The sequence below is a fragment of the Tetrao urogallus genome (genome assembly GCF_951394365.1).
Source record: "Tetrao urogallus genome assembly, chromosome: 15".
Taxonomy (NCBI): domain Eukaryota; kingdom Metazoa; phylum Chordata; class Aves; order Galliformes; family Phasianidae; genus Tetrao; species Tetrao urogallus.
This window is the reverse complement of record NC_136828.1, coordinates 2247758-2273232: the sequence shown is the minus strand read 5'-3', so window position 1 is coordinate 2273232 and position 25475 is coordinate 2247758. Positions and strand designations below refer to the sequence as shown.

At 44.2% G+C, this 25475-nt stretch overlaps 1 protein-coding gene across 1 annotated transcript in view; it reads right to left on the bottom strand.

The window, feature by feature from the left end:
• CLUAP1 (clusterin associated protein 1) overlaps window positions 1-25475 on the bottom strand; it is a gene marked incomplete at both ends in the record, with an annotated part of 55141 nt that overhangs the window by 21757 nt on the left and 7909 nt on the right. Inside the window, 3 exons of the mRNA XM_079542667.1 lie at window positions 13933-14074; window positions 15147-15280; window positions 17280-17363. Coding sequence (XP_079398793.1) covers window positions 13933-14074; window positions 15147-15280; window positions 17280-17363 — 360 coding nt within the window. The remainder of the gene's footprint in view (window positions 1-13932; window positions 14075-15146; window positions 15281-17279; window positions 17364-25475) is intronic.

The following is a 25475-nucleotide window of genomic DNA, read 5'->3' as shown; positions in this document are numbered from 1 at the left end:
AGGAGGCTTCCTAAGCAAATGAGCTCTGCCTGCATTTACAATGATCTGTGCTTTTTTGATTCTCATCTCAAGACTGTCCAACTGAGCAAGAACGTTATTCATCTCCAGCACGATGGATGCACTTTTCCAAGACAGATGTGTGTTCTTGATAGAATGGGGCTTGAATGAGCACAATGCAGATGCTCCTTATCCTCATGTATTTTAACCAGCAAAACAGACAACTTTTCCTCTCATATCTGGCTATGAAATTATTTGGAAAACAGCGATGAGACACAACATGTCTGCTTGGCAATGCTTTTCTATAATCTAATTCACTGCCTTGCAGACAAGTGAAACTTCAGCTGCAAATTCCTGCAGCGGAGCAAATGGCTTTGAGAATCCTTTTCCAGAAACCTGCACAAAGCAGAGCCTGAGAAAGAATTTCTCTTTGACTGGCTTCTTATTTCATATGAATTCCTATTTCTTGAAGAGGGAGACCATTAAACACCATGTAATTACAACCACTGGCAAAGTCCACACAGCTGAGTGCTGGATCTTGGCACCGGGAGGAGAACGTTTTGCTTTTGTTTTGCTGTTGCTTTCAGACATCCAGACCCATTTGCCACCGCATTAGAGAACGCCCCCCAGCAGCTGACCCACACATCACAGCAGCTCTGCCATCCACTCACTCTGTGACTTAGGGAAGTGACCCACAACTTCCTGGCAGGCAGTCCTTTCTGACAGCACTAATGCTGCTGAGCATTGTTCTAAGCAATAAAATCAAGTTGCTGAAATCATTCACTTGTAAACAACTCTTACCCCTTCAGAACGAAGAAGCAGCAAATCTAAACAGGCTGGGGAGAAGAAAACCAAAATTGATGTACTATTTGATCACTGAGGGCATCTCAGTATTTTCTTCTTAAGTTAACACCAAAATTGTACTGGGGAAGTTGTGGAGAAAATGCCAGCAGGATTTTGAATACAAAGGACACATTTCATGGAGCCAGCTGAGAGACAGCGTGGTTACCACTGAACGGAGACAAAGAGAAGAAATGAAGAACAGACCACAGGGATCAGTGTGAAGGAACGCCAGGATGACTGGTGAGGGCTGCTTTGCTTTTTGCTTAGATGCTAACATCTCAATTTTTGCCTGGGTTATTACTTCTGTTCTCAGCCATCCTCCAAACCCCAGAAATCTCTCTCAGCATCTTAGAAATGTTTCCTTCTGGTTTTCTTTTTTTTTTTTTTTTCCCCCCAGTGATTTGCTAGAGCATATTGGTAACCCTCCTGCTCTGTAGTGCACTCGAAGGGAACCAATTTGAGGATGGATTGAACGACTCATCTTCACCTTGCTATTAATCTCAGCAGCCGTTTCTGGCTTTGTTATAGAACAAAGCAGCTGAGATTAGCTCTCGCTGCATGCACACAATGGGATTTGTTTTTCATAATAGAGTGTTGCCACTCATTCAGTAGGGGTGAGATACAAGGACTTGGAAAAATTGCTGCCTGAAGAGAGAATGTGACAGTACTCCTAACAAGAGGAAGGCTGCTAGGTGCAGCAGTGAGTGGGGAACACGGTGCCACGGGCTGACTGCACAAGGTGCAGCCTGCCTGAGCTGCTCCTGCAGACTTGCAGACAGAGCTTCCTATCCTACTTTGAATCACCTCACCCCATATGAATGTCTGGCTTTGTGATTTCATTTGACCGCAACGCTTTGCAGTTTTTCCCCTTTCTTTGGAACAGGCTGCCCAGAGCTGTGGGCGCCCCATCCCTGGAGGTGCCCCACTGATGGGACCCTGGGTGGCCTGAGCTGGTGTGGGACAGCCAGCCCATGGCACAGGTTGGAACTCGATGATCTTTAAGGTTCCTTTCAACCCAACCATTCTGTGATTTGATAATTACTATTCTGTTGAGGAACGAAGACCCTGGGAGACAAAAAACGCACCTGAAAAAGTGAGACAGCAGAATGCTTGCCTAGAGACTTGCTGATGGACCAGGATGTGCAAAGGAGCATTGTGAGGAATGACGCTGACAGCCTGAAGACGTGGGGGCACTGGGAAGAGTGGGAGGGGGCTCTGCTCTGTTCTTGGCTAAGGCAGTGCACGCAGGAGCCCAGCTCTGGTCCTGTACACATGCACACATCAGAGGGAATGAAACAGGAGGAATTAGAAGGTGAACTTCTGGTGTGCAGATTTGAACCCAGAGGATTACAGACCTACGGAGAGAAAGTCCACAGGCTCACAGTGCTGCAGCAGATGAAAACAGGCGCCCCAGGAGCCGGGAGGGGAGATGGGGAGCAGCAGCTGCAAAAGGAGCGATTTTTGGATGCACTGAGCTGCCCTGCAATAAGTGCAGTAAGAGTCACGTGTGGTTTTGTCCTCCAGCCCTTAGCTGGACTGAATACAAAAGCCACAACCCCACTGTGTCTTGGTATTAAATCAAGGACAGTGCTTTGGGGAATGTGGTCTCAAAGAAGAGAGCTGCTGCTCTATTAGAAAAGAAAAACTTCTCCTAGCAGATTCTCTGGAATTTCTTATCAAGGTTCACACTAATAAATATTCAACATTTATTCATCTTTACCATTTTGGCCCGAGGTGTATTTGCAAATCACCACCACCGTCCGTTTCTTTTTATTTATTTTTAGAGAAGTCATCCTTCCAGAGGATGGACAGACACTGCATCAACTGGAAACCGTCAGCCTCCATTACAGGACCATCTGTCTCCTCCCTAGTCTCATTATTGCCATCTCCCTCAATTTGATGCTCTGAACAGCCATCGCCTCTCACCATTAAGAGCCATTTTACAGCAATCATTTCTACTGAAACACATTAAGGCATACTCGAGAGTATTTAATACACATGACTGACCCTCACCACAAATTCACCAACTGTTGACACAGCACTGTCCCCACCATGCGGCGGTGGAAGGAGAGGAAGGCAGAGAGATTCATTTCTGCTGTGGTGTCATTATTTCACACAATGAATTTGACTGTCCTTTTTCAGAGTATGTTCTTACCTTGAAACTTCTTCAGTCGCACCCAGCCATCACAAATTCCCCTGATGAATCTACCTAGAATTGAATTTTCTTGAAAAACAGCAAATCTTAACGCTATTTTACAACAGTTTGGTCTTATGCTGTCTGTTTCCTGCCTTCAATCCCATTAGCTGCTCTCTGTGGTGAAGTGGTCACTGGGAGTACTGTAATAGACATTGCAGAAGTACTTCAATACATGTGGAAGAAAAGCATTGGTCATTTAAGCTGACAGAACAGCTCTTAGCTGAGTGAAGCACTGACACAGCGCTGAGAGAGGCCCAGCATTGTGACAAAGACCAAACCAGCATCTGCGTTCATCTCTTCACAGCACGTGGGCAACTCTGCATCCTCGCCTAGAAATTCTGACACAAACATCTTATTTATCAAAATGAGCAACTAAATCTGATAGGTCACTGCAAAGTGCATCTGCACCAAGGATAGTCACAAAAAACCACTAAGGTTTGCTCAGAAGGCTTATCTTGAGAAGGAAATACATGAAGATTAACTCAACTTTCTTTGTGCTATCATAAAAGCCAGGGGAAAAGGCTAAAATATTCCCTTATGCAATTAAACTTACTAGAAGAGAATATACATCTTCCTAAAGGTCCAATAACTACTTAGCAGTTCTGACTTCCTACTCATAAACACAACAACAACCACTTCACACAGAACAGACAAATGGGAGCTGGAATGGCACAGCACACTTCATGCTGGAAAGCAGTGAGGCAGTGCCCTGAGACGTCGGTGAAAGCTCTCCTGAATAAAGAGACTGTGTGTGAAGGTCTCACCTAGAAATTGATGCAACTCAGAAGGCAGGACTGAACATAAAGAGCAAATCAGCTCAGGGAGACAAATTCTTGCACTATCAGTAGAGTTTAATGACTTGCCCTATAGACTGGAGCGTCCTATTACTGCTTTACGTGAACCCTCTTTGCTACTTCCCAGAGCTCTCCCCTCTTGTTCTTATAGAAGAAAATGGTAATTCTCCCTGTGGCATACTTCTTCATCCTGTACAAAAGCTTTCTGCACAGGTTTCTACACCTTCTCCAACACCTACACGTTATGCTTTTCACTCAAATGCTCACCAAGCAGCTTCCCCCGAGGGGCTGCATGGTCCTTGGAGGCTTTCAGGACCTGATCAGATTAAATCTTGTGTAATGTGCTCCAATGCCATAGCTGACCTTGGGCTGGAGACCTCATGAGGTCCTCTGCAACTAGAATTGATCTGTGAATTGGTGATCGAGAAAGCAGATTTAATAGTTATTAAACCCTCTGAGGTTTTTTTACTAAAAAAAATCATCTCCAATAGTCTGCCCTGATGCTGTACTCTACTTGTTTTTTGGCTACGTATTATGATGGATGGCAGTTCATAGAATTTGACACAAGCTACATGAAGGCTCCTGAGAAGGATGGCAGCTCAGCCCCCTGCAGCCTTACTCCTTCATTACAAGCCCTACCAGTCCTAAACTCAGTGCTATCCTTTCTTCCACAACCTTCCCACCCCCCTCTTCCTAAGCTCCAACTATGAAGGTCCCCTCCTGCAAGCACACACACACACTCTTTCATTACTTCTTGAGCCAGCCAGTTTTCCCCTGCACCCAGGTGTGCATTTTATACAGCATGGGTCATTTCTTCTCTGATTCATGTAATTATTCTCTTACCTACTTCTATCTGGTTAACAATAAAAGGAAAAAGGCAACATAAACGCAGAGAAGCCTTCACAAAAAAAACTAAAAAGCAGATGACATTTATACCAAATGTTCCTGCTGAACTGCTTTTCCAACACTGCTCCCAGAGCACTCTGCTGTGCCACCAGCCAGAGCCAGCCCACTGCTCACATCAATTGGGCCATTTGGATGTGAGGAATGTTGCAACATCAAGATTCACCAGAATAAGTACAAGCATAATGCCTTTTTAGGTTGGTTGAAGCAGTGTAAGTGTGCTGCCCATGGGCACATCTACTAGGTTTAGTTTCTCCTTTCACGTTAAGATCCAAATTCAATGAGGCTGACGGAAGGCCTGTAATTAAATGCCCCAAGAGGATGTAAGAAATCCTCCTGAACCACCCAGGAACACCAATCAGAGCCGAGGAGCAGAACATTATAGGCAATACAGCACTGAAAACACTGCTGAGGATTTCTATGACCACCTATGACAGAGCACAGCTCAACAGGATCACGAACAGACAGAAGGGCTGGAAGGGAACCAGTGAGACTGCAACACAAAGCGAGGTGAGATCACAGGGCTCTAACTCATCCCCAGCCCTGAGTGATAGAAGCAAGCAGAACTGAGAAAGAAAGAAAGAAAGAAAAAAAAAATTAAAAAGGACCCAGACTAGCATTTTCTGCCCAGAATTTTCCAGCTGAACTGCTTGCATACAAGCTTCAAGTCAGCACTAACACTCAGGAATTCATTACTGTCTGAAATTGTGTCACATAGGATAGACTGTATCCCGAGATTCAAATGTAGCCATCATTAGATGTAACACAAGCGTACTATTATTGCAATTCCTCTCTACTTTTCCAATTCCCTTTTGTGGAAGACGTGAATTACAATGACTCAATAACAGCTCATTGAGCATTCCCTCCAGCTATTATGCTTTATTGTACTAACTTACTAGCAATATTGGTTGGACGTGTGATTTATTCGAATTAATGTACAACTCTGCAATGTAAACCTGAGGTCAGTTTGCAGCATGTGAAGAAATTAAAATCCCAATTGGTATTGATTGGAAGTTAGTAGTCACAGCTGTGTCTCGTTCACCACCACAGAGCAGGCACTGACTGCTAGAGTCTAATGTCAGGATTACCTGCTCCGTGCCACAGGCAGCACAAGCCCTCTGTGTTCCAAGGGGTACCATGATTATTTACTCTTTTCCAGGATAGCATTTATTTCATCAAAGAGCAGCAGTTCTTGGTGAACCTCATGGTTCCAGGAACTGCTCACGGCATTGCTGCCTTTTGTCCAGAGATCAGTTAGTTCCGATACAATCCATGTTTCTTAGAGCGAATAATCTCCTCCTAACAGGTGGCTGACATGGTTTATTTCTTATTTTCTACCCAGAAAGCCCCACATTAAGAGGGAGTGCCAGCAAGCCTCAGTCTTAGCAGTGCTGTTGTTGGAGACCAAGCATCGAAAGTAAAGACCAGGGGACAACACAGGAGATCCCAGCTCCTGCTGTCAGGACGAGGCTCTAGCTACGATGTTGGAAGACAGGAAAAGAACTTTTCTTAAATTTCCCTTTGTGATGGTTTAGAGAAGAATAAAGTAGACAACACTACTGATGCAAACAGATCTCCCTTGATAGGGATGGCATAGTTCCCAGATAGAAAGATGTGCTGTGGGCCCCAGGATCTCTTACCTGTCCTTAATCCTGATGCTCAACCCTTCTCCAATGCTTCTGCAGTGGCATGGCTCACAATGTAGTATCCACCTCAACCTCAGAATTAACTCCAGTGAACCCCAGGAGTGTTCTGGAGTATTCAGGGAGGGAAGTAAGGGAAGGACTCTAGAAGTTGCCATAACTCCTAGTGCCAGCTCAGCGTGAGGTGGGCATTAGGCACAAGGGCTCTGTCCACGTCCACCATTCATTACTGTGCAGTGTTTCCTTTTCATGCATTTCACAGAATTAAACTAGAGATTGCTTCTACGCAGCTGGAAATCTGAGAATTACCTTACTATTGAACATCACATTCTGTTTTTCATTTTGAGATTATGCAAGCCTGTGTGAGTCAAAATGCTACTTTTCCTTGCTGCTTTTCTCTGCTGCTAAGTACCTCATGCAGCAGCAGAGTATAAACCTCCCGCATTTCACATACACCATTTTAACATTACCTACTTGTGTCACTTATTGCAAATCAGTCGCAAAATGTCAGTCTCAAAATAAGTGTTATTTGACCTCTCTCAACCAACTCCTTGGTTTGTAACCACATAGAGGTTTCTGGTAATGATTTCATGCGTGTGTGTGTTGATCTCCAAGGAAAAAAAAAACAAACTTGATCCACGTGATCAGTGTTGCTTCAGGTGAGCTGTGATTGCCTCCTGTTTTGAGCACAATTCAAGCTAGATTTCTGTTACACAATTCACACGTCTGAAATACTTTTCAATACTCAAAAGCATAATACAGGAAGACAGGGGAGGCAGAAAAACTGTCACATAAATAATCCTCTTATCCTATCTTCTTAGCAAATAAGACTGGGCAAAGAGAATACTTAAAAACTAAAATGCAGAAATGCACAAAATAGACCTCGTTATCCTGTAATGTTTCTTCAGGAGGGAGGTTACTGCAGGAGAAATTCAGCAGGACAAGCTAAGAGCTGAAAGTCAAGCAGCTACGTAGCATCTGATCTCCAACAGCTCTGAAGCTCTGACCCATTTCCAAGCTTTGCTACCACTGAAAGCCTCACCATCTCACGCCTCACAGAAACAAGCTCTGGCACCACGAGGAAGCTGCCCATCAATGACTACACTGTGCACTCCGTGAGCCCTGTGCCCCCGATCCTCCTCCACCTGCAGAGCAGTTCATACACAACAGGACCAGCTTGGTTTTGTAGTGGCAGCAGCAGCACAGGCCTGGAGCAGCCCGTGCAAGGGGTCTGTGTCTCAGCACAGCACCCAGCTTGGAAACTCAGGACCCTCTTCACTCTTATTGCTGAGGAGCAGCTGGAGGCACAATCTGAGTGTTGCTGCTGGTCAGAAAACCTTCCAAGTGATGAACCTGTAACAAGCAGCTCCTTCCAAAAAAATCACAGCAATAACAAGTGCAAGAAGATTTAGCAGCTGCCCTGGGAAGTCATGCTGAGTCCTACCAATCCCCTCCACTCTCTTAATGAATCCCACTTCTCAGATCCGTGGCTGAATTTGATGTGAGAATGCATTCCTGCATCACCCTCCTGTCACCAAGCCCCTGCCACAGCACTCCTAGCTTTTTCTCCTTTATCCCCAGTGGCCATTGGCCTATTCAAAAAGCTCTCTGCCTTCCCACGTATCTTTAGCCCATGGAAGTAAATCTCACCTCAGGCTCCTTTTTAAATTTACTTAAGTCAGTGAAAACAGTGTTGTCAACACAGACTTGCAATTCTGCACTTGTATCTCCTGAGCTACCAGAAAGTAGTTAAGACTTCACGAATATCAGTTCTGTTCTCCCCAGGCCAACCTAGGAGGTATCAGGCATTAGAATACAGCGTGGTTTACGTGGCATTTTTAGGGTTTTAATCAATTCCTGTTTGATCTCCAGGTCTGTGAAAATAATAAGTTCTAGAATCTGTCAAGTATGAAGACCATTAGGGAGACAAGGGCGAGCTTTGTTTACCCATCTGGCACATCAGATATCAGGGGAATCCTAACAAATACACGGATCTTTGAGGGCTGAGCAATGTTCATCTCAGTTGTTTTCATTTCCCACAAAGTTTGTGCTAAGGTTTTTAATGTGAGGCAGTATCAACGAGGCACCAGGAGCAGGCAAGCACACAACCACTGCAGGGCAATCAGAGGGACCCCTGAGACCCAACTCTAGTTGCCATGATATTAGGGAGCTGCAGACCTTTGCTTCAGTGGAAAGAATGCACGGGGCAGCAACTCCTCGTGCAGCTCCATCTCGTCTGTGATGCTCTTCACACGCCATCCCACCTCTTCTCTGTCTCCACAATCTTCTCCTTTTGTGAGACCGTAATTTCTCAGGCCAGCAATTTCCTGTGCTCCTTCCTCCTATGCTCAACTGCCCTCACTCTCTCCCTGTGCATTCCCTTCCTCCTCCTCTCCCTCTTCCTCATTTTCCTGCCCCTTGGGATTTGCACGTCTCAGCCCACCATGCTGTCAGACTTGAATGCTGGACTGAATGCCAGAACAGAAGCAACAACAACTCAGATGCCTGTGCTTACTTTTACCTCTGATATTCAATGTCATTTAGAAACTCTGGACCAGGTCTGCTCTCCTGGTACCTATAAAAATGCTACCACGCAGTCATAATTCAAGTGTACATTAGAAGATTAAAGACTGTAACCAACCACTTTTCATATTAAACTCCTGCCTGGCCATTTCAGAAAGCAGTCATTGCAATGGGAATGTTAGTATTTCAAACGGGACAGCACAATGCAAAAGATATAAAAAGCAGCAGAACCCAAGCTTATCTCAGAGTGCAGCAGAAGTTGGGTAGCCCTTTGTGTACATATTCAGAACAAAACAGCTGCTTCAGGCACGGAGCTCTGATAGGAAAGCATTAGGTCAATGCAGAAGGGCTTTTATTTGGGCAGGGTGGGTTGCAAAGAGAAACTCACAACACTGCATTTGTGTGTTTGTCTTTTCCCTTGCTCAAACTTTCATCACGATGCACTGCTTACTGCTTACTCAGCAGAATGATGAAAAGGAAATGGGTTTCAGCCACCTCAAACCAGAGAGAAGGACTGAGTGGCTTAGAACATCTTTGTCCACCATTCCATTGTATTTCTTAGTTGAGATTTCAGTGCCATCATAGAAGCAGTCTTAAAACACCCTGCGAGGAAGCAGCTGAAGGAGAAGAAAGCACTTCAGCAGTGTCCTCTAGAAGAACAAGAAAGAATAAATTCCACCTAGAAAAAAAAAAAAGGCCAGCAAATGCTACGGGATATTGCCAAGTTATTTTGGCACTACACAAACTAGTTCCAAAAAAGTCTTTTTAACTGGATTAGCCTGCGTTGTCCTTTAAAGGACGGGCATCCATTACAGTCTGTAGAAAAACTCAGCCCACAAATCTGAAAAGCCCATAAACTTGGAATTTTATAGCAGCCAAAGTTCCAATAACTTTAATGTCTAACATCAGAACCAATTTCATCATAAAAATGGGGTAAAAGCTACCGAACTGCACCGACTCTTTTTACATAGTAGAAAAATAAGAACAAATCTTCAGGAAGACGTGGCACATAAATCCAGGCTTCTGCAAGATGGATTAATAGCATGAGCAGCACAAGAGAACAGAATAAAGGAGGTGATTGAAAATGAAAAAAGAGGGGAAGGAAACCACAAAGACAAAATGCCCTTATTTAAATTCCTTGGATCCAATAATAAATAGTGCATGACAGTTTGTCAATACATATGAGAAATTCACCCAAAGGAGGAGTCATGTTAGGACTTCCGACGTGCCCATGAGCAAGAGTGGAGGGCAGACATAATTCCAGGTTTCTCATATGTTTCAAAGTGTTTCCACAACAAACAGGCAGGGACTCTGCAGGTGGTAATTTCATCATCAATTAACCGTTCAGTTCTGCCAATTCATTTGGCTGAGATTCAATAGCAAGCCTTCAAGATTCTCCTAATGCTGAGGGATGTTTCTCAGCGCAGTGCTTGGCAGGAGATGTCTGCCAGCTGTCCTCCAGGCAGTGCTCCGTGTTACTGCAGACACTGGGCTGGAAAAGGGATGGGAATGTCCAGGTTGGATGGGGCTGTGAGCAGCCTGGTGCAGAGGGAGGTGTCCCAGCCAACAGCAGGGGCTGGAACGAGATGATTTTAAGGGTTCCTTCCGACCCAAACCATCCTTTGGTTATATGAAGCTCAACACCACAACAGCACGGATTGCAGAGCACGGCTCTCCGTGCAGCCATACATTCACCACTTGAAAGAACAAACCAAAGAAACCCACACAGAGAGCCAGCACCGTGGTTTGGAAAGGCCACACTGTTTCAGCTGCTCAATGTCACTTAATTAAAATTGTGTGCTTGGGTACAATCTTTAAATCACTTTTCTAATTAGGAAATGCACTCTGGCCTATGTCATTAGCTGTGCATCGTCAGCAGGGTACCAAAACAGCTTTGAGGCTAAGGACACTGAAGATTAGTCTCATTATTCAGCAATGGCCTCTCAATCAGAACAGAAGTTCCTCTCAAAAACATTCAGTGAGTCAAAGAAAGGGGTCCAGAAATCAGTTCTCAGTACTGAACAGCACCTAGAGTGCTGGTTTAATCTAATTACATTGCCCTTGCTTTTTCCTAGCAAGCTATTTCACAAAATGCATGGCAGTGATAAAAGAGTTGATTCTCACTTCCACTACAGAAGATAATTAAGATTTGTTTGGTGGAACAAAAGACAAATACAACTGAAAAAAAAAAAAATCAACACAACTTCCAGTGTGTTTAACAGCTCAAGAGGCTGCATATTGAAACAGATTAAATGCAATTATCCTTGTTATTTTTCCTCTGTTGATTCTGAAAACGATACAGAGATGATAATCTCAAAGACAGCACGCAGCATCCATTTGGGGCAAACTGCTTCTGTTCAAGCTTGTAATAAGGCACCCACTGTTCTGCTTCATGACCTTGCAGCCAAAAGTGAGGAAATACTACCTGAAAAGCAGACCAAGACTGAGAGAGATGCCATAATGGTTCCAGGTTGGCAAGAGACTAATCACTGGATTGCTGCCCACAGGGAGACATTTGGAGCCACGTCCTTTAAATATTCTATATATTTTAGATACTCCAGCCTTCCATTCTTGCTCTCTATGCTACTTTCTTCTTCCTTTTTTTTTTCTTCTTCTTTTTTGGTATTCCCAAACACTCCCTAAGGAAACAATTTAACAGACTAATATAGGAGCAGTGAATTGAGATAAGCTCAGGCTCCTTCCCTGATTAGGGATCAAGCTATAGAGTTAGACTTGAGAGGCGAACTCCATGCTGGTTGCAGCCAACACGATGCATTTTAAAGATGCTTTAAGCACAGGTAACTTTATCACTTGAGATCATAGTAAGAAACAATCCAGTGCAGGCCTCCAGTCAGGGCAAGAACATTCCAAATGCAGAAGACCAAATGGTATTTTAACATCAAGCACATGTGAATTAAAGACGTTGCCAGCTCTGATGCTTGCTAATCCATACCACACATAACAAGTGACAGAAGTAGGCTCAAAATCCACATCTTTTTGTCAAAGCCTAATTCTAGACAATGTCGATGTATTGCTGACTGCTTACTGTCGTGGATGAAAAGCCAAAGGACAGGGGTGGATTCTCTCGATGTCTCCCAGAAGGAATGAGCAAAGGTAAAAGAGCTCTTCAGATTCTAATCACAGGAGCACTCCTGAATGACAAAGGCTTTTTCCTCATCTTATTATCTTTTAATAAAAACCCTCCCAAGAGCTGTAAGCCAAGTCATTACTAACTTCTGTACATGAATTTATAAGCAGTCCAGGTACTCACATTCAAAACATTTCTACTTTCAGTATTAAGTCTCAGCGACGTTTGAACAGAAGGGAAAAAAATAATCAGATTTTAGGTTTCATTTCAAGATTAGGATTTAATAGAGGCCTTTTTTTTTTTTGGCAAAAGGTACAGGGAAGAACTAGAGCACTATTAAACAAGATGTGAAAACATTAAGCTAACTATAGGTTAGAAATGCAGAACAGCATCTACAGAGATAGCTTACAAAAGGGGAGATTAATGGGAAATTGGTCGGCAGCGATTAACAAGTATCTTAAAATAAAGGTTTACTTTCTCCTCAGGCAAAAATGCAGCAAAAAGATTTGATCCTTCTGAACAAACTACAGTATGCTGCTTTTCCTGTGTCCAAGAGGCAATGGAAATGACTATATTTCACCCTTCCTGCCTGAAGGTCTGAAGCCCGCGGGTGAGGCGCTCTGTACTTTGTGCTGTGCAGAGACAGATCAAAGCAGAAGAGGGACTATAAAGTCACCACACCTTATTTCCAGCCTGAATACAGGTCACAGCATTTTACTATAGCTCAATGCAAGTATGAATATTGAGGGCCAATTATTTAAGGTTTATTGGCTGCTTGTTTGTTTTCAAATCAATAGGCACACAGAGACATGGCCACAGCAAAAAGTGCAGCCACAGGCAGACACAAGGAACGTGCACAGCTCCCCCTTATTTCTGCCAGGAACAGGGGTGAGTTGTGTTGACAACATAAGTAATGATCTGCATTAGGAAAAGCCAAGAAGTGGAAGCACTGGTTCACTCAAACAGCACAGCACACCCACCAATACTAAGGCCCAAGGGGAGATCACTCACTGACATCTCTCTTTTCAGTGCAAACAGAAAACGTACTGAGTAAAGGCTGCTAGAAGAAAACCCAACATCAGTAAAACATGAACCTGCAGAAGCTGAATGAAAGGCTGGCTGGAAGTGCTGCAGTCCAATGAACACCCAAAGGAAAGGAAAGCATCAAGTAGGATGAGACAGAGATGTGTATTTTCTACTGAGAATCACACAGAGCCAATACAACTCAGCAGATCAACGCAAAAAGAGAAGTTTTATGAACAAGAAGTCTCTGTGAGAGAGGATTCCAACTTAACTCATCTTCTCAGTGATACTTTTGCTATGTTTTCATTGAAGACAACAACTGTGACAAAACCAAAACCTTGCTGCTAACAAACCCTTACACATCAGTCATTGGCAGACAATAAAAACAAAGTATTTAAGAACTCTTAGCACATAGGGTGAGCACAGCAAATGGAAAATGAGGAATACTGAAAATATTCTTCACAATCAACCTTTCACCCAGAGGGTGGTGAGGCACTGGAACAGGCTGCCCAAGGAGGCTGTGGATGCCCCATCCCTGCAGGCATTCAAGGCCAGGCTGGATGTGGCTCTGGGCAGCCTGGGCTGCTGGTTGGCGACCTGCACACAGCAGGGGGTTGGAGCTGGGTGAGCACTGTGCTTCTTTGCAACCCAGGCCATTCTAGGATTCTATGATCAAAAAATGACATTTGAAAGAACCAAGGGAAATGAGACTGGAAAGAGGCATCATTACACTGGTTTAACTTCACCAACTGAAAAAGCAAAGGTGTATCATGTCTGAGAGCTGTCACTGCTGCACGTCAGTGAACTGCCAGTCATTCAGAGCTGGTTCTACAACAAGTAACAGGTATTACAGCATTTTCTGCCATATGGCCAAGGACCAGAGAACACAGAGTCTTGCTGAGCATTTCTAAGCTGTTTTACCTCAAACATCTCCTGCTCAGTCCGATGTTGATCGTCCAGGAGCTGCTCCTGGTAGGTTAGGTTATGGAATTTTTCCAGGTAGCTAGAGTATTGCTTCTGCAGTTGCTCTTCAATCTTCTCATATTCATCCATAAAAGCAGGACTGGAGACAACAAGAACAATCTACTCAGAGAAATACAGACCTGGACATGAAGAGTTCTGAAACAGCATTCTCATTTTCACAGCTGTATTTCCACATCTACAAAACCAATCTAAAAGGACCTTCTCTTTTTAAGGTTACACACTACTTCAAGACTAAAAGCATAAGAGGAAGGAAAATTATCCTATCCTGTGAAAATTTTACATAGCAAACAAAAGGTCAATATGTATCCACCACCACTTCTTTCCAAACACATCACCCTCCTGTTCCATAACTCTGACAGGTGTGCTTGTCGTGTGGCTGGGAAGCCACTTCTTTATTGGAGACATATCTGCAAAGCTATGCTGTGTCATTAGAAGCATAACTAGTGCTGGCACTGATGATATGCTTTATCACAGCTGCGCCCCACAGAATGCTTCTGCTGTTTGATGCTTCCCATCTACCCAACATACTTCCACTGAAGTGTTACTGATCAAAACATGAGTATGAATCCACTGTTATTCTTTCCACCACTCATTTTCTTCTTATTTATAATTTCTTTTTTCTTCTCAGAAACAGAGAACGATCTTTTACTTTTAACCAAAGGGGTGTGGAATCAACCCAAATGGTGAATCTGAACACTTTGATTTTATGGCAGGCTGTGTCATTGCCCAGAGGAACACATCCCAACAAGAATACCAACTTCCCTTGGTGGCTGGGAATGTTAGAAGCCTCTGGGAACAGGGAATACGTCACCTTCAGCAGAACCACCTGGCACAATTTATGCTCAAAGACAGCATAAAAACAAAATGCTACCTGGCCGTTGCTGTGTGCAGTTCAAGCAGCAAATAAGTTGCCCCCAAATAATACGCTGGGGATTATTAAGAGCCCTGATAATCTGATTTCAAATACAAAGAAACTGAAAAAAAATATTACAATCTAGATTACACACAACAAATGACAAAAATCTTTTCCACGTGCCACCATCTCAGTCTCATTCCAGACTTCACTCCTTGCTGCTTGAAGCACTGAGAATGCACATAGCATCTCATGCCAGTGCTCATGCACGCAGTAGGTAATCAGTTGTAACCGTTACCGAACGCTCTGCAGGGTCTGCAGCCTCTTCTGGCTTCTTTCCAGCTCCAATTTCCTTTTTTCAATCTTGGCTTCCAAATTGGTTTCGTCCAAAGCCACATTACTCAACATGTCCTTAGTCTTTTGGACCTCTTCCTAAAAGAGAAGGATGGTGAACCAAGGTCTGCACTGGAATAAGTACAGTTATCTTTCACACACTGATCTGTACTCTTTCTTACTGCATGCTTTCAAATAACTTTATAACAATGAGGTAGAAGATAAACCAGCAAAGCAATGACTTTTTTTTTTTTTTTTTGAATAATGATAATAAGATCATGATAATGAACTATCTGAACTAATTAGAATACCTGCTTTTTTCTCCTAACATTCTTAAAGAAAGGGAAAAAAACAGCACCCAGAAACATAGCTGTCCTGGGCTTTAACTTTTTCCTTTTCATCAAAAAGGAAGGAACTCACAAAATCTGACAGGACACAACAGGTAAGCATCTTAATAAACATGGAAGAGAAATGCATTTATTTCTTGGTACCATTTTAGTGAGATTTTGGGATTCTGACAATGTTTTTTTTTTTTTTTTTTTTTTTCACCCTTCCTGATAAAAGTCACTTTAAAAAAAGAAGTCAGTCTATCCCATTGCCTTCACCCTTCCTTGAGTCCTGCTGTATCCATCTTTTCAAAATCCAGGAAGCATCCCAAACACTGTAACACATTACAGGAATAAGGAGGGGAAAGTGGGAATACTTCAGCCTGCCCAAACAAACGAGTACCTTCAGTGTGCTCCTGCCCTAGAAACTGTGATGAGTGAGGGGGACAGAGGACTTCACATTTGCTGAAGCTCTAGCAGTAATTGCTATGTGCTGTTCAGCTGCAATAAGTCATTTCAGTGACTGCTCCAGAACTAAACCAGCTGAGCTATGTGCTACATTGATATTCTCAAGAAGCCAATTGCTCTAATATTTTCCTTTTAGTTTATTAGCACTACTGCCTAGAATATCAATGCACATTAACATTTAGAGTTCATATGGACTGCAAGTAGGAAGAGAAATAAGGGAAGATTGCCTGAAGCATCTACTGCTTATACACTGGCTTTTTAAACATGGAACTCCGTGCCTTGTAATTACAGAACTGGACAGGATACAGTTTGCAGCTAAATAACTTGCAGCATTCACTAGAATTTAATTAACTACTATACTTGCACAGTGCCTAGCAGGGCAGCTACTGGCCCAGAGATACAGAGCCCAAGCACTGGAGCAAGAACAGCACTCCAGAGTCGAGGTCAGACCAAGGCACCTGTGAAACTAGAAGCACGATGATGCCCAGCCATGCCCCAGTCAGCACAGCACCTGCTCTTCTCATCCCCTTCCCAGTTCAGCTATCCTGCTTGCAGAGCCCAGCTTCACAGCTCCAGGGGTACCAACACAATCTGAGTTCCAAGTATATCCCTTGTAGCTCCTTGTGATCCTAATAAGTGGTTTAAACAACGACGTCAACTCCTGTGCTGGTGAAGTCAATCATTCCTCTAGAGCTTCTGAAGCTGCTGCTGAGCCCTTGACAGAGGCAGGGAACATGACTGAAATGCAGAAGGGGCTTTTCTTTTCTCCCAAAAGGGAAGATGTCCTTCAGTGCAGCTGATGACTGCAACACGAAGGGTCTGTCAGCAGTCACCAGCTGGAGGAACGTGAAACCAACACAGCCATACAGTGCAACAAGCTAGCAGCAGGGCTGCTCCTAGCACATTCCTCTAGATGCTGCTAACACAGCACATCTGTGCTGCTCTAGGCTGTGATTTCTGAGTGCCAGCTCGCAATCCTCACTGTGCAGACACCTCTTCCACTCTGCCAAGAAACTACCAGTTACATTTAACAGGTTTGTTCACTTTGAACAGGACTTATTTACCAATAAACCACCAAGATGATCAGTGACTCCTCATTACCATGACACAAAGCATCATCACACACCAACCTCTGCCTTGATTACTTTGTGTTTACACATCTAATGTCACTTAAAGACCAGTACCCACATCAGCCCTGAACAGAAGTTCCACATTACCTGTTAAGTATCCAGGTGGAACATTACTCGGCCCAGCAGAAGGGAGGAAGGATAATTCTGCAATAAAATAAATATCAATTTGCTTACCAGCACACATTCAATGGCAACTTTCATCATCTTCTCAGCTTCATTTATCTCCAAAGGTCTGGCAATAGATTCTGTTCTTGCTTCCTATGAGACAAAAATACATATATAGATTTAAACATGACACCAGGAAGTTAATATTTACAGAGCAGAGGATGGCCAAACAACAATAACTCAATCATCTGCTAAATACATGCTGCACAACTTATTATTTATGCTCCAAGGCTCAACAACCAAAAGAATGGGAGGTTGTGAAAGGGTCAGTTAAGCGAGGCTGGGGTCAAGCAATTAAGGTAACTTTCCAAAACAAGCTCTGTTATCATTTCAACTGCAGCTATTATTAAATGCACATTTTGTGGAAAATGCACTGGTTATCAGGTGTTAAACAAAACACACTGCAAAACAAGATATCCTCACCTTTACAACACAGCTAACGTAGGCAGCTGAGCACAGTACCACATTTGCAGAGACAGAAGCAGAAGGAATCCACTGAACCAAGCCAGGCCAGTCAGCCCCTATGTGCTTCCTACACCCACATGAAAATAAGGTGATGCAGATGTATGGGTTTCTGCAATTCTGGGCCCAGGTGATTCAACCTCCTCTTCAAAGCAGCACTTGTTTTATAGCCCAAAGGAGGAAAAAAAGAGCAACCACCCCAAAACAAATGCCCACAGCAGCTCTGGGGACAGCTGGGCTTAGTACTCACCATGCCCTCATGTGTACCATGTCTTACATCAACCTGGCTGAAATGAAAACATTTGATTGGTTGCTGATTTAGGAGAAAAGGTGGGAGGTTTTCCCAGCTGGAAGTCCTTAAAATCATCTGATGTTGGCAAACCATTTGGTTACAAGTGGATCAAGACAGAAATAGCACCTCTCTAGAGAACGCCTGATTAAGAAACTGGAATTGATCATGTAAGATTGATGGGTCTTCTACCTTCCCTCCACCTCCCATGGAATTTCCATGCACAGACCACAGCCTTCTTGGAGAAACCCACACCAGTTTCCAGCAGGAGGCTCGGCCCTGCAGTCACACCTGCTTGCATTGCCAGGCAAATGAAGGGTGGTGCTAAGGTAGAAATCCTTCCTTCCAGACCTGACTGCTGAACCAGTCAACCAAACTGAGAGGAGGATGCAGGCAGACCACAGCAGCTTCCCACACATACAGCTCCCTCCATTTATTTCATGGATGTTTGTAACAGCTTCCCTGTGTGTCTGTCACTGGGACACGTCCTGCAGCCCTATGAGAACTCTCACAGGGAAAGCTTTAACCTGTAGCATCTCTTTTGAGGAAGGGCCCTGCAAACGGACACACTGAAGAGGGCTGAAAAGAAGGTGGCTCACACCAGCGTGCTTGGAGAAAAGCAAAACATTCCACAAAGACTAGAAAGATGTTATGGAAAGCACTTCCTTCAAAACACCAAAGCTGGCTAATTACATCACTGAGCCATCAGCACACTGAAGACAATGACTTCCAGGTAACAAACCTGCTCTGGCACTCTGTGACTCCCCACAGGAGCAAACCAGGCATGCTTCCCTGCCAGCCCCCCTCGTCACCACCACTACTTCTTACCCTGTATGAATACACTCTGACATGACAACTGGCACTTTTAAAGCTTGTGCTCGTGGGTACAGACAGGCTGTACACTTAAAGCAACCCAACGTTTGTACATTTAAAGCAATGTACTCTTCACAATTAGGTGTACTGATCAGAATGCATACTATAATACGCAAGAGGTTTCCTTTAAATTAACCATTAAAAATAGAGTTCTCAGGAGAGGTGAAAAATATAGAAAAAATTATTGATGCCAGAGGAGCTACGAAGCAGAACAATTTAGGACTAAGCCTGGTAATTACAACTTAGGAAAACAAACATATACAAAAGCAGAGAGGTATTTGTGGACAAACTGGCTGTTTACCACTTACTGGTGCTTCCTGTTCAAAGTGTTCAGAGCTCCCTGGCTATAGTTTTACATGATAAATACTAATTAAAAATCACGGAAGCCAAGTGTAAAATTATTTTTGATGAACCAAAGCTGACAATTATTAAAGAAAATGCACAAAAGCACATAAGAGATGACATTGGCTGGCACTTCTACCCACTCGGGATCAGCGATTTGGCACAGCGTGGAGCAGCTGAGATTTTAATTCTTCAAGTTTTGCATCTCGCTTTGGACGAAGCCAGTTGGAAGCACAAGCAAACGAGCTGGCTGCCTGAGACCCAAAAACTTGGTTTTCTTTGGAAATGAGAATGTCATTAGGAAGTTGGGAAGCTGTCAGATCCCAGCCAGCTGCCTGCCCACCGGGCAGAGCCCAGAGCCCAGCCTGACGGAGCACTGCCTATGGGGAGCAGAGCTGACCCTGAACGCGCTCTGCCCAAGTTGTACCAGCCTGGGCATCACGAGTGAAGACAAATTCCCTTAAAGCAAAACTGTACTGCAGTTGTTTCAGGAAACACCACTGACCCCGAAGCCTTCAAAACACCATCTGTGTAAATAATTTACTCAAGTGTCCATCCCTGCTGAATGCTGGTGCCCTGGCTCCCACACCAGCTAACTCACTCCCACTGCATCACGTCCTGTTGGCACACCTCCCTGGGTGCACCAAGGCCATCCCAAACTCACAGGCTGCCTGGCTACCAAGTAATGTCACCACACAGAAAAGCCAAAGGCACAGAAAGCACAGCCAGGACAACGCTGCCATTCCTGCTAACGCACCCCACCACTGCCTTCAGAGGTATTTCCCCCCCCTCCAGGAGCTTTATCTATGGTTAAAAATGAAGAGCTGCTACTGCAAAAACAAGCCTAGCAATTATCCAGTGAATCCACTTCCAATCAGCTATAGTTTTCCACCACGGTGCCTCAGAAGCAGACAAACCAGGTCCTGGCATGCCTGATGAATGGGGAACAGGATGTACATCTTCTGAAGTGCAGTAAGGACCGAAGGCGAGTAATTAAGCACGACTGGCACACAAGTCACTCATGATAAATGTTGTGTAATACATGTATATCTTGTGCAGGTCTAGCAGAGGTTTCTAAACATCTTTTTTGTCATAAGGAGCAGACACGGAAGCTTTCTTCCAATGTACAAGTCTCTGTACGAAATGTTTTCTGACCCCAAGTTAAATCCTGCCTGGCAAGCTGCAAGACTGCTGCATACATAAATACCTCCTCACCACCACCTTCTGCTGCCTTCAGGAAGCATTATATCCCACACTCTCTCCAAATACAGGTTTTGTAACTGCTGCTATCCGTGCAGGTCATAAAACTCTACTTTTAGACCATTCACTATTCAGGGAGTCCATTAACACGCGCTGTGAGCCCATTTGGCCCAAACAGAACGCATCATTAGGCGGAGCTCTGTGTGAACAGGAAGGTAAGGCAGGGACGTTACAAGGTTCCTTCAGAAGGCCTTGATTATTTCTACTACCTAGCAGCCTATTTTCTTCCTCAGGAAATTAAAGCCCAAGCTAATTGAGGTTGCTGCTGTTTCCAGGCTCCCATGAAGCTGCGTCCCTGTATGTTCATTGCAGCCCGCAAACAGACCCGCAGAGGCGTCCCCTGCCTCCCCTTGGAGTGGGGGCCCCAAAGCAGGAGGAGGCTAGCGATGCCTCTTCCAGCAAGAGGCCAATGAACATGCCTCCTGCAGCACAGCCAAAGCTGCCTCTGTTTCCCATTCCAGGTAGAAATGGCCTTGGGCAGCACAGACAGCTGGGAGCGTGGTTGGTGCTTGTATAAAAGGATGAAGAGCAGAGTGCCCAAAAATGCAGGCTGGCAAAAGTCTGCTCAGCGTCTCCTTTCAAAGCGTTTCCTTTCCTTATTAGTTACAATAAAAGGCAGGCTTCAGGAAGGTTTATGGTCTCTTCAGAAAGAAAAAGCAGCAGCAACAACACCAGAGCATGCTCCTCAGCATCTTTCACACCTTGACTACAGGCAAAGGCCCCAGCAAAGCTGCAGTGAGGCAGAACAGGCAGCAGGTGTGCAGCACAGCCAGCCAGAGACAGTTCAAACTCACAACTCACAGCAAGGCTAAGCACTAAGTGCCTAAGCACTGCCCTGCAATGTGGGCTGCTGTTCTCAGCAAAGCTTGGCCATGGGGTGGCTGCTGTGCTCAGGGACAGAAATACAGAGTGGCTCTGTGACGCAGAAACAAAGGCAATTTAAGTCAGTGCATTTTCCCCTTATGTAATGGAAGTTTTGACACAGCCATATCTTGTGCCTGACGAAGGAAGGTTAGGAACAATGAGGAACTCGAACCTCACCAAGCATTCAGAACAATGCTTGTGATTTAGCCCAATCATCAAGTGGAACTACTTGCAGTCATGCAGGCTTGGCAAATTCTTTGACATACAAAAGATGGTTTGGATGCAATTTTCTTCCCAGCCATGCTAGAATGGTTTGTCAAAACCATCAGGCGCTGAGCTCCAGGCATTCAGACATCCCAGCTAGTTGATAAAACCTTCCCTGCACTGAAATAACTGGTTCACAAGATGCAAAAGTGCCACCTCTCTGTTTGCTAACGATGCTAAGCCAGATGCTAATGGGAAGTTCATTAGAAAATCCTTTGTTATGTAAACCACGTAACCAAAAATGCCATATCCACATCATATATAGCCATGGTTCTGATTAAAGCAATCCAAAGCGTAGGACAGTCTCTGCTCGACTTCTCTGTACAACTGCAAGGTTTCATTTTGGCTTCTCCCTTTGCATTCATCCTCTTTGCTCAGAAAGAGTTAAGCTGGGGTTTTTGGTCTGAAGCAGCAGTTGGAAAAACCCACCTGCAGTAAGCCAGGTCATTTTCCAGAGCACTGGACACTTCAAGTCACCAATTTCCACTGGAAATCACTTTACCTCTGAGATGTGTGTGACAACTTTGCAGCCAAAGCACAGGAAATGAGAGAAATTAGTTTACCCACTTCCCCCAGGCAGCACCAGGTGCCCAGAAGGAACATTTGGCAGATGGAAAATGCTTTCAGTGCTAAAACAAAACAATTTTTTGTAGTTAACTTTCATAGAGGACCAAAGGGAGCAGCTGCCATTCAGTGAGAGCCACCTCTGTCCTTACAGAGGCAGGCAGCACACAGCACCGAGTGGGGAGAGTGCTTTGGGGGCAGCTTTTCTGGCATTTAACTAATGCCATCTCAGTGCCACAGCTGGATCCAAATGCCTGTAGCTCTCCTGTGAGGTTAATCCAAGCACATCACAAGCTGAAGTTGGAAAAGAGATTCTCAATGGCTGCATCAGTGCTGGAACAATCTTATACCCTGTGCATACATAACAGTAACACATTCCAATGGCCCTCACTTAGAAATGTATCCTCAGTAGACTGGGAAGCATTTTGGCTGTTAAGAGCTTTAATCTACACAATTACAGAAACTATTTCCACAAGAGGATAGTAGGGACTACACAGTTTCAAGGTCACAGATGGAGTGAGAGCCAAGACGAGAAGCAGCACACAGACCAAAGGGGCTGCCCAGCCTCAGCACAAGCAAAATGCATCAAAAAAAAGACTATTACCACCTTTCTTCAGTTTTACACGGCTTAGAGCTAACTGAGATTAAGTTAGTAAACCCCCCCTGTGAGAGACTGCAATTATTTCAGTTTGTGTGTGTTTTGGTCATCCTGAGCACTGAAAATGGTGCAAAAAGAGACAGGGAAGAAGAACCTGAATAACAGACATGCCTTCCTACTCCATACCCAAACAAAACCCAGCATTACCAACCTGAGGGGAGGAATAAAAGCTAGAAATCCAAAAATGCAAGTGCCTCGCTCTTCTTCCAAAGCTGGATATAAAAGCTGTGAAAAATCAGGGCCATACAGTCATGCAATGCAGAATTCGTCCCAGTAAGAGAGCAAAACAGAGCTAAATACATCTCTGTGCATAGAATTTGTGCTGTGCATATTCAAAAACAGACTCTTTGAATTCCAGCTTTCCAATCTCTATGCTTGGACCGCTAAGAGTGGAAGCAGCAAACTGTCTCGCCAAAGTTTGGGCCCAATGCATTTTAAAACCAAAAGGCTTTCCGTAGGGATGTTCACTGCTCCTTCTTCTCAAACATAAAACCTGGATTCTTAGTGAAGCCAAAAGGGACACGTGTGACTTCCATCCGATGAGACAAGCACAGCTTTGGGTACTTGTTGTTTTCCTGCAGAATCTTAACCAGCTGCATCATAGATTGAGCGAAGCAAAGGAGCGCCTGCAGGTTTTGATGCTTTGATCCCTGCAGTGCTCCTAAATGAAGCACTGGGTGACCTTTGGTGGTTGTTTTTAACGTTACAGATTAATTCTGAAAGCAATTTACATATATACCAGAACGCAGTCAGGAAATGATGGATTTATAAAGGCCTCAGAAAGGCACACTGCCACATTTCCAGGAAAACAAACACACTTCCCAATAAATACAGGCACGTTTACATCAACATGTATCTGCAACACATCTAATAGAGACTTTCCCTTAATAACTCTTCTCTCCTTCAGCTGAAATTTGTTTTCATTCAGAAAGTAATTTATTAAAGTGACCTATGGCTTGGAACAATCATTTACCTCATGCATAACAATTTTCCACACAGCTCCTATAGCAACTACATGCAAAAAGAGCTCCTCTAAAGAAAGGCAAGGTTGTGACACAAATTAGAGTCAACGTGTCTACAGGAAATAAAAATGAGTTTTACTTTACTTTTCCCAGTGATCTTTCCCCAGGAGGTGCAGAGACAAGGAAAACAGATGTGTTCAACCCATTAGTGCCAAATGCCAGCATTTCCTTTACAGCTACAGGAAAATGAAGCAGTCTTCACCCAGGACAGAAACAAGACCTCAGTTTAACTAAGCCTAGGTACTGAGATCCTCCATTTCAGCATTTGGAAATGGATGAATTGGAGGGGAGGAATAAAAAAAAAAAAAAAAAGGAAGAGGTTCAGGGAACAAAAAACCACCACGTTCTCAAATTCATTAGCACTGTATCACATCCATCAACACGTTTTACTATATGCAACAGGTTCAGCACATAAAATGCGATGAAGAAATAAACCCAACTGCTCTCCAATTGCTCTCTAACAGCACAATCTCTCCACCAACGCCATTCAGTGCGTGCATTACTTAGCCATGCAATGTCAAAAGAAAATAAGCAATGGAAACAATAATCTTCACATTAAAAAATAGTAAAAGTAACCTTCAAGGAATGGCAACTGATTTGCTATCTACACACAAGGCTCTAATTCCCCACGTGAGGTCACAACTCACAGCACTTCTGCCCACTTGAAACAGAGTGGGATGGGCAGGCATAGGATCCCATCCCAGCAGGCTGTGGAGAAAAGAATCTAGGAAGGATAGTGTGAAATTACAGGCAATTCTTTCCTGCCCTCAGCACTGGCTGTTTAGAAATAACTGCAACTCCACCAGCTTCCACAGCCATTATCAGACTTAATGGCGATGGCAGAAAACAACTGCATTTGGCTCCCAGCCCCTCACTTGATGAGCTCGTTTCATACTCAAGCGAGCTCTATATAGCTCAATTACTTTAAAATATTTGGAAGGGAAAATGAGGATGATGAAATCTTATCTATCAGGTTACAGGTAATGAATCACTTGTCCCAAGGTTACCATAAACCCATTTTCCCAGTGACACCCTGCCCTCCTGCCACCAACTTCATGTAGGAAATCCCCCTTAGAACCCTGAGGATGCTGCACCGTAGCCAGGATGGAGCTGCTGCTGCCAGGGGGCTGCTTTGGGCTGCCACACTGAGCTCCCTTTGCCCTCCTGCTGCTCACACACACACACAGGAACGGCAGGGCTGGCAGCTCCCAGCCCCACTGATGAGATGCCCAGCTTACCTGGAAAGAACTTTCTTTACAGAAGTTCATTGTGGAAACAGGAACGTGGTAGAGAAGTTCTACAGGATTAAAACACAAAGGCTGTGGAGTTTCAACAGCTTTCAAAGGCTTTTGCAGCACAAAAGGCCAAGCAGCAAGCTGCAAGGTGAAGTGCTGAGCACGCTGCTCAACCAGCTCAGCCCTACTGCTCCACAGAGCTGAGCTCACCTCCCACCTGTAAGCTTGCTCTGTGCTTCCCTCTCCTATCTGCTTCTAGAAGCATAGAGCCATGTTCCAAGCCAAGTCTGAGGCACCATAGCTCTGCAAGGTTAGTGCTCCTGAACTGAATCACAGCTATAATGAATCAAAACCGTAGCATAGATGCTATCA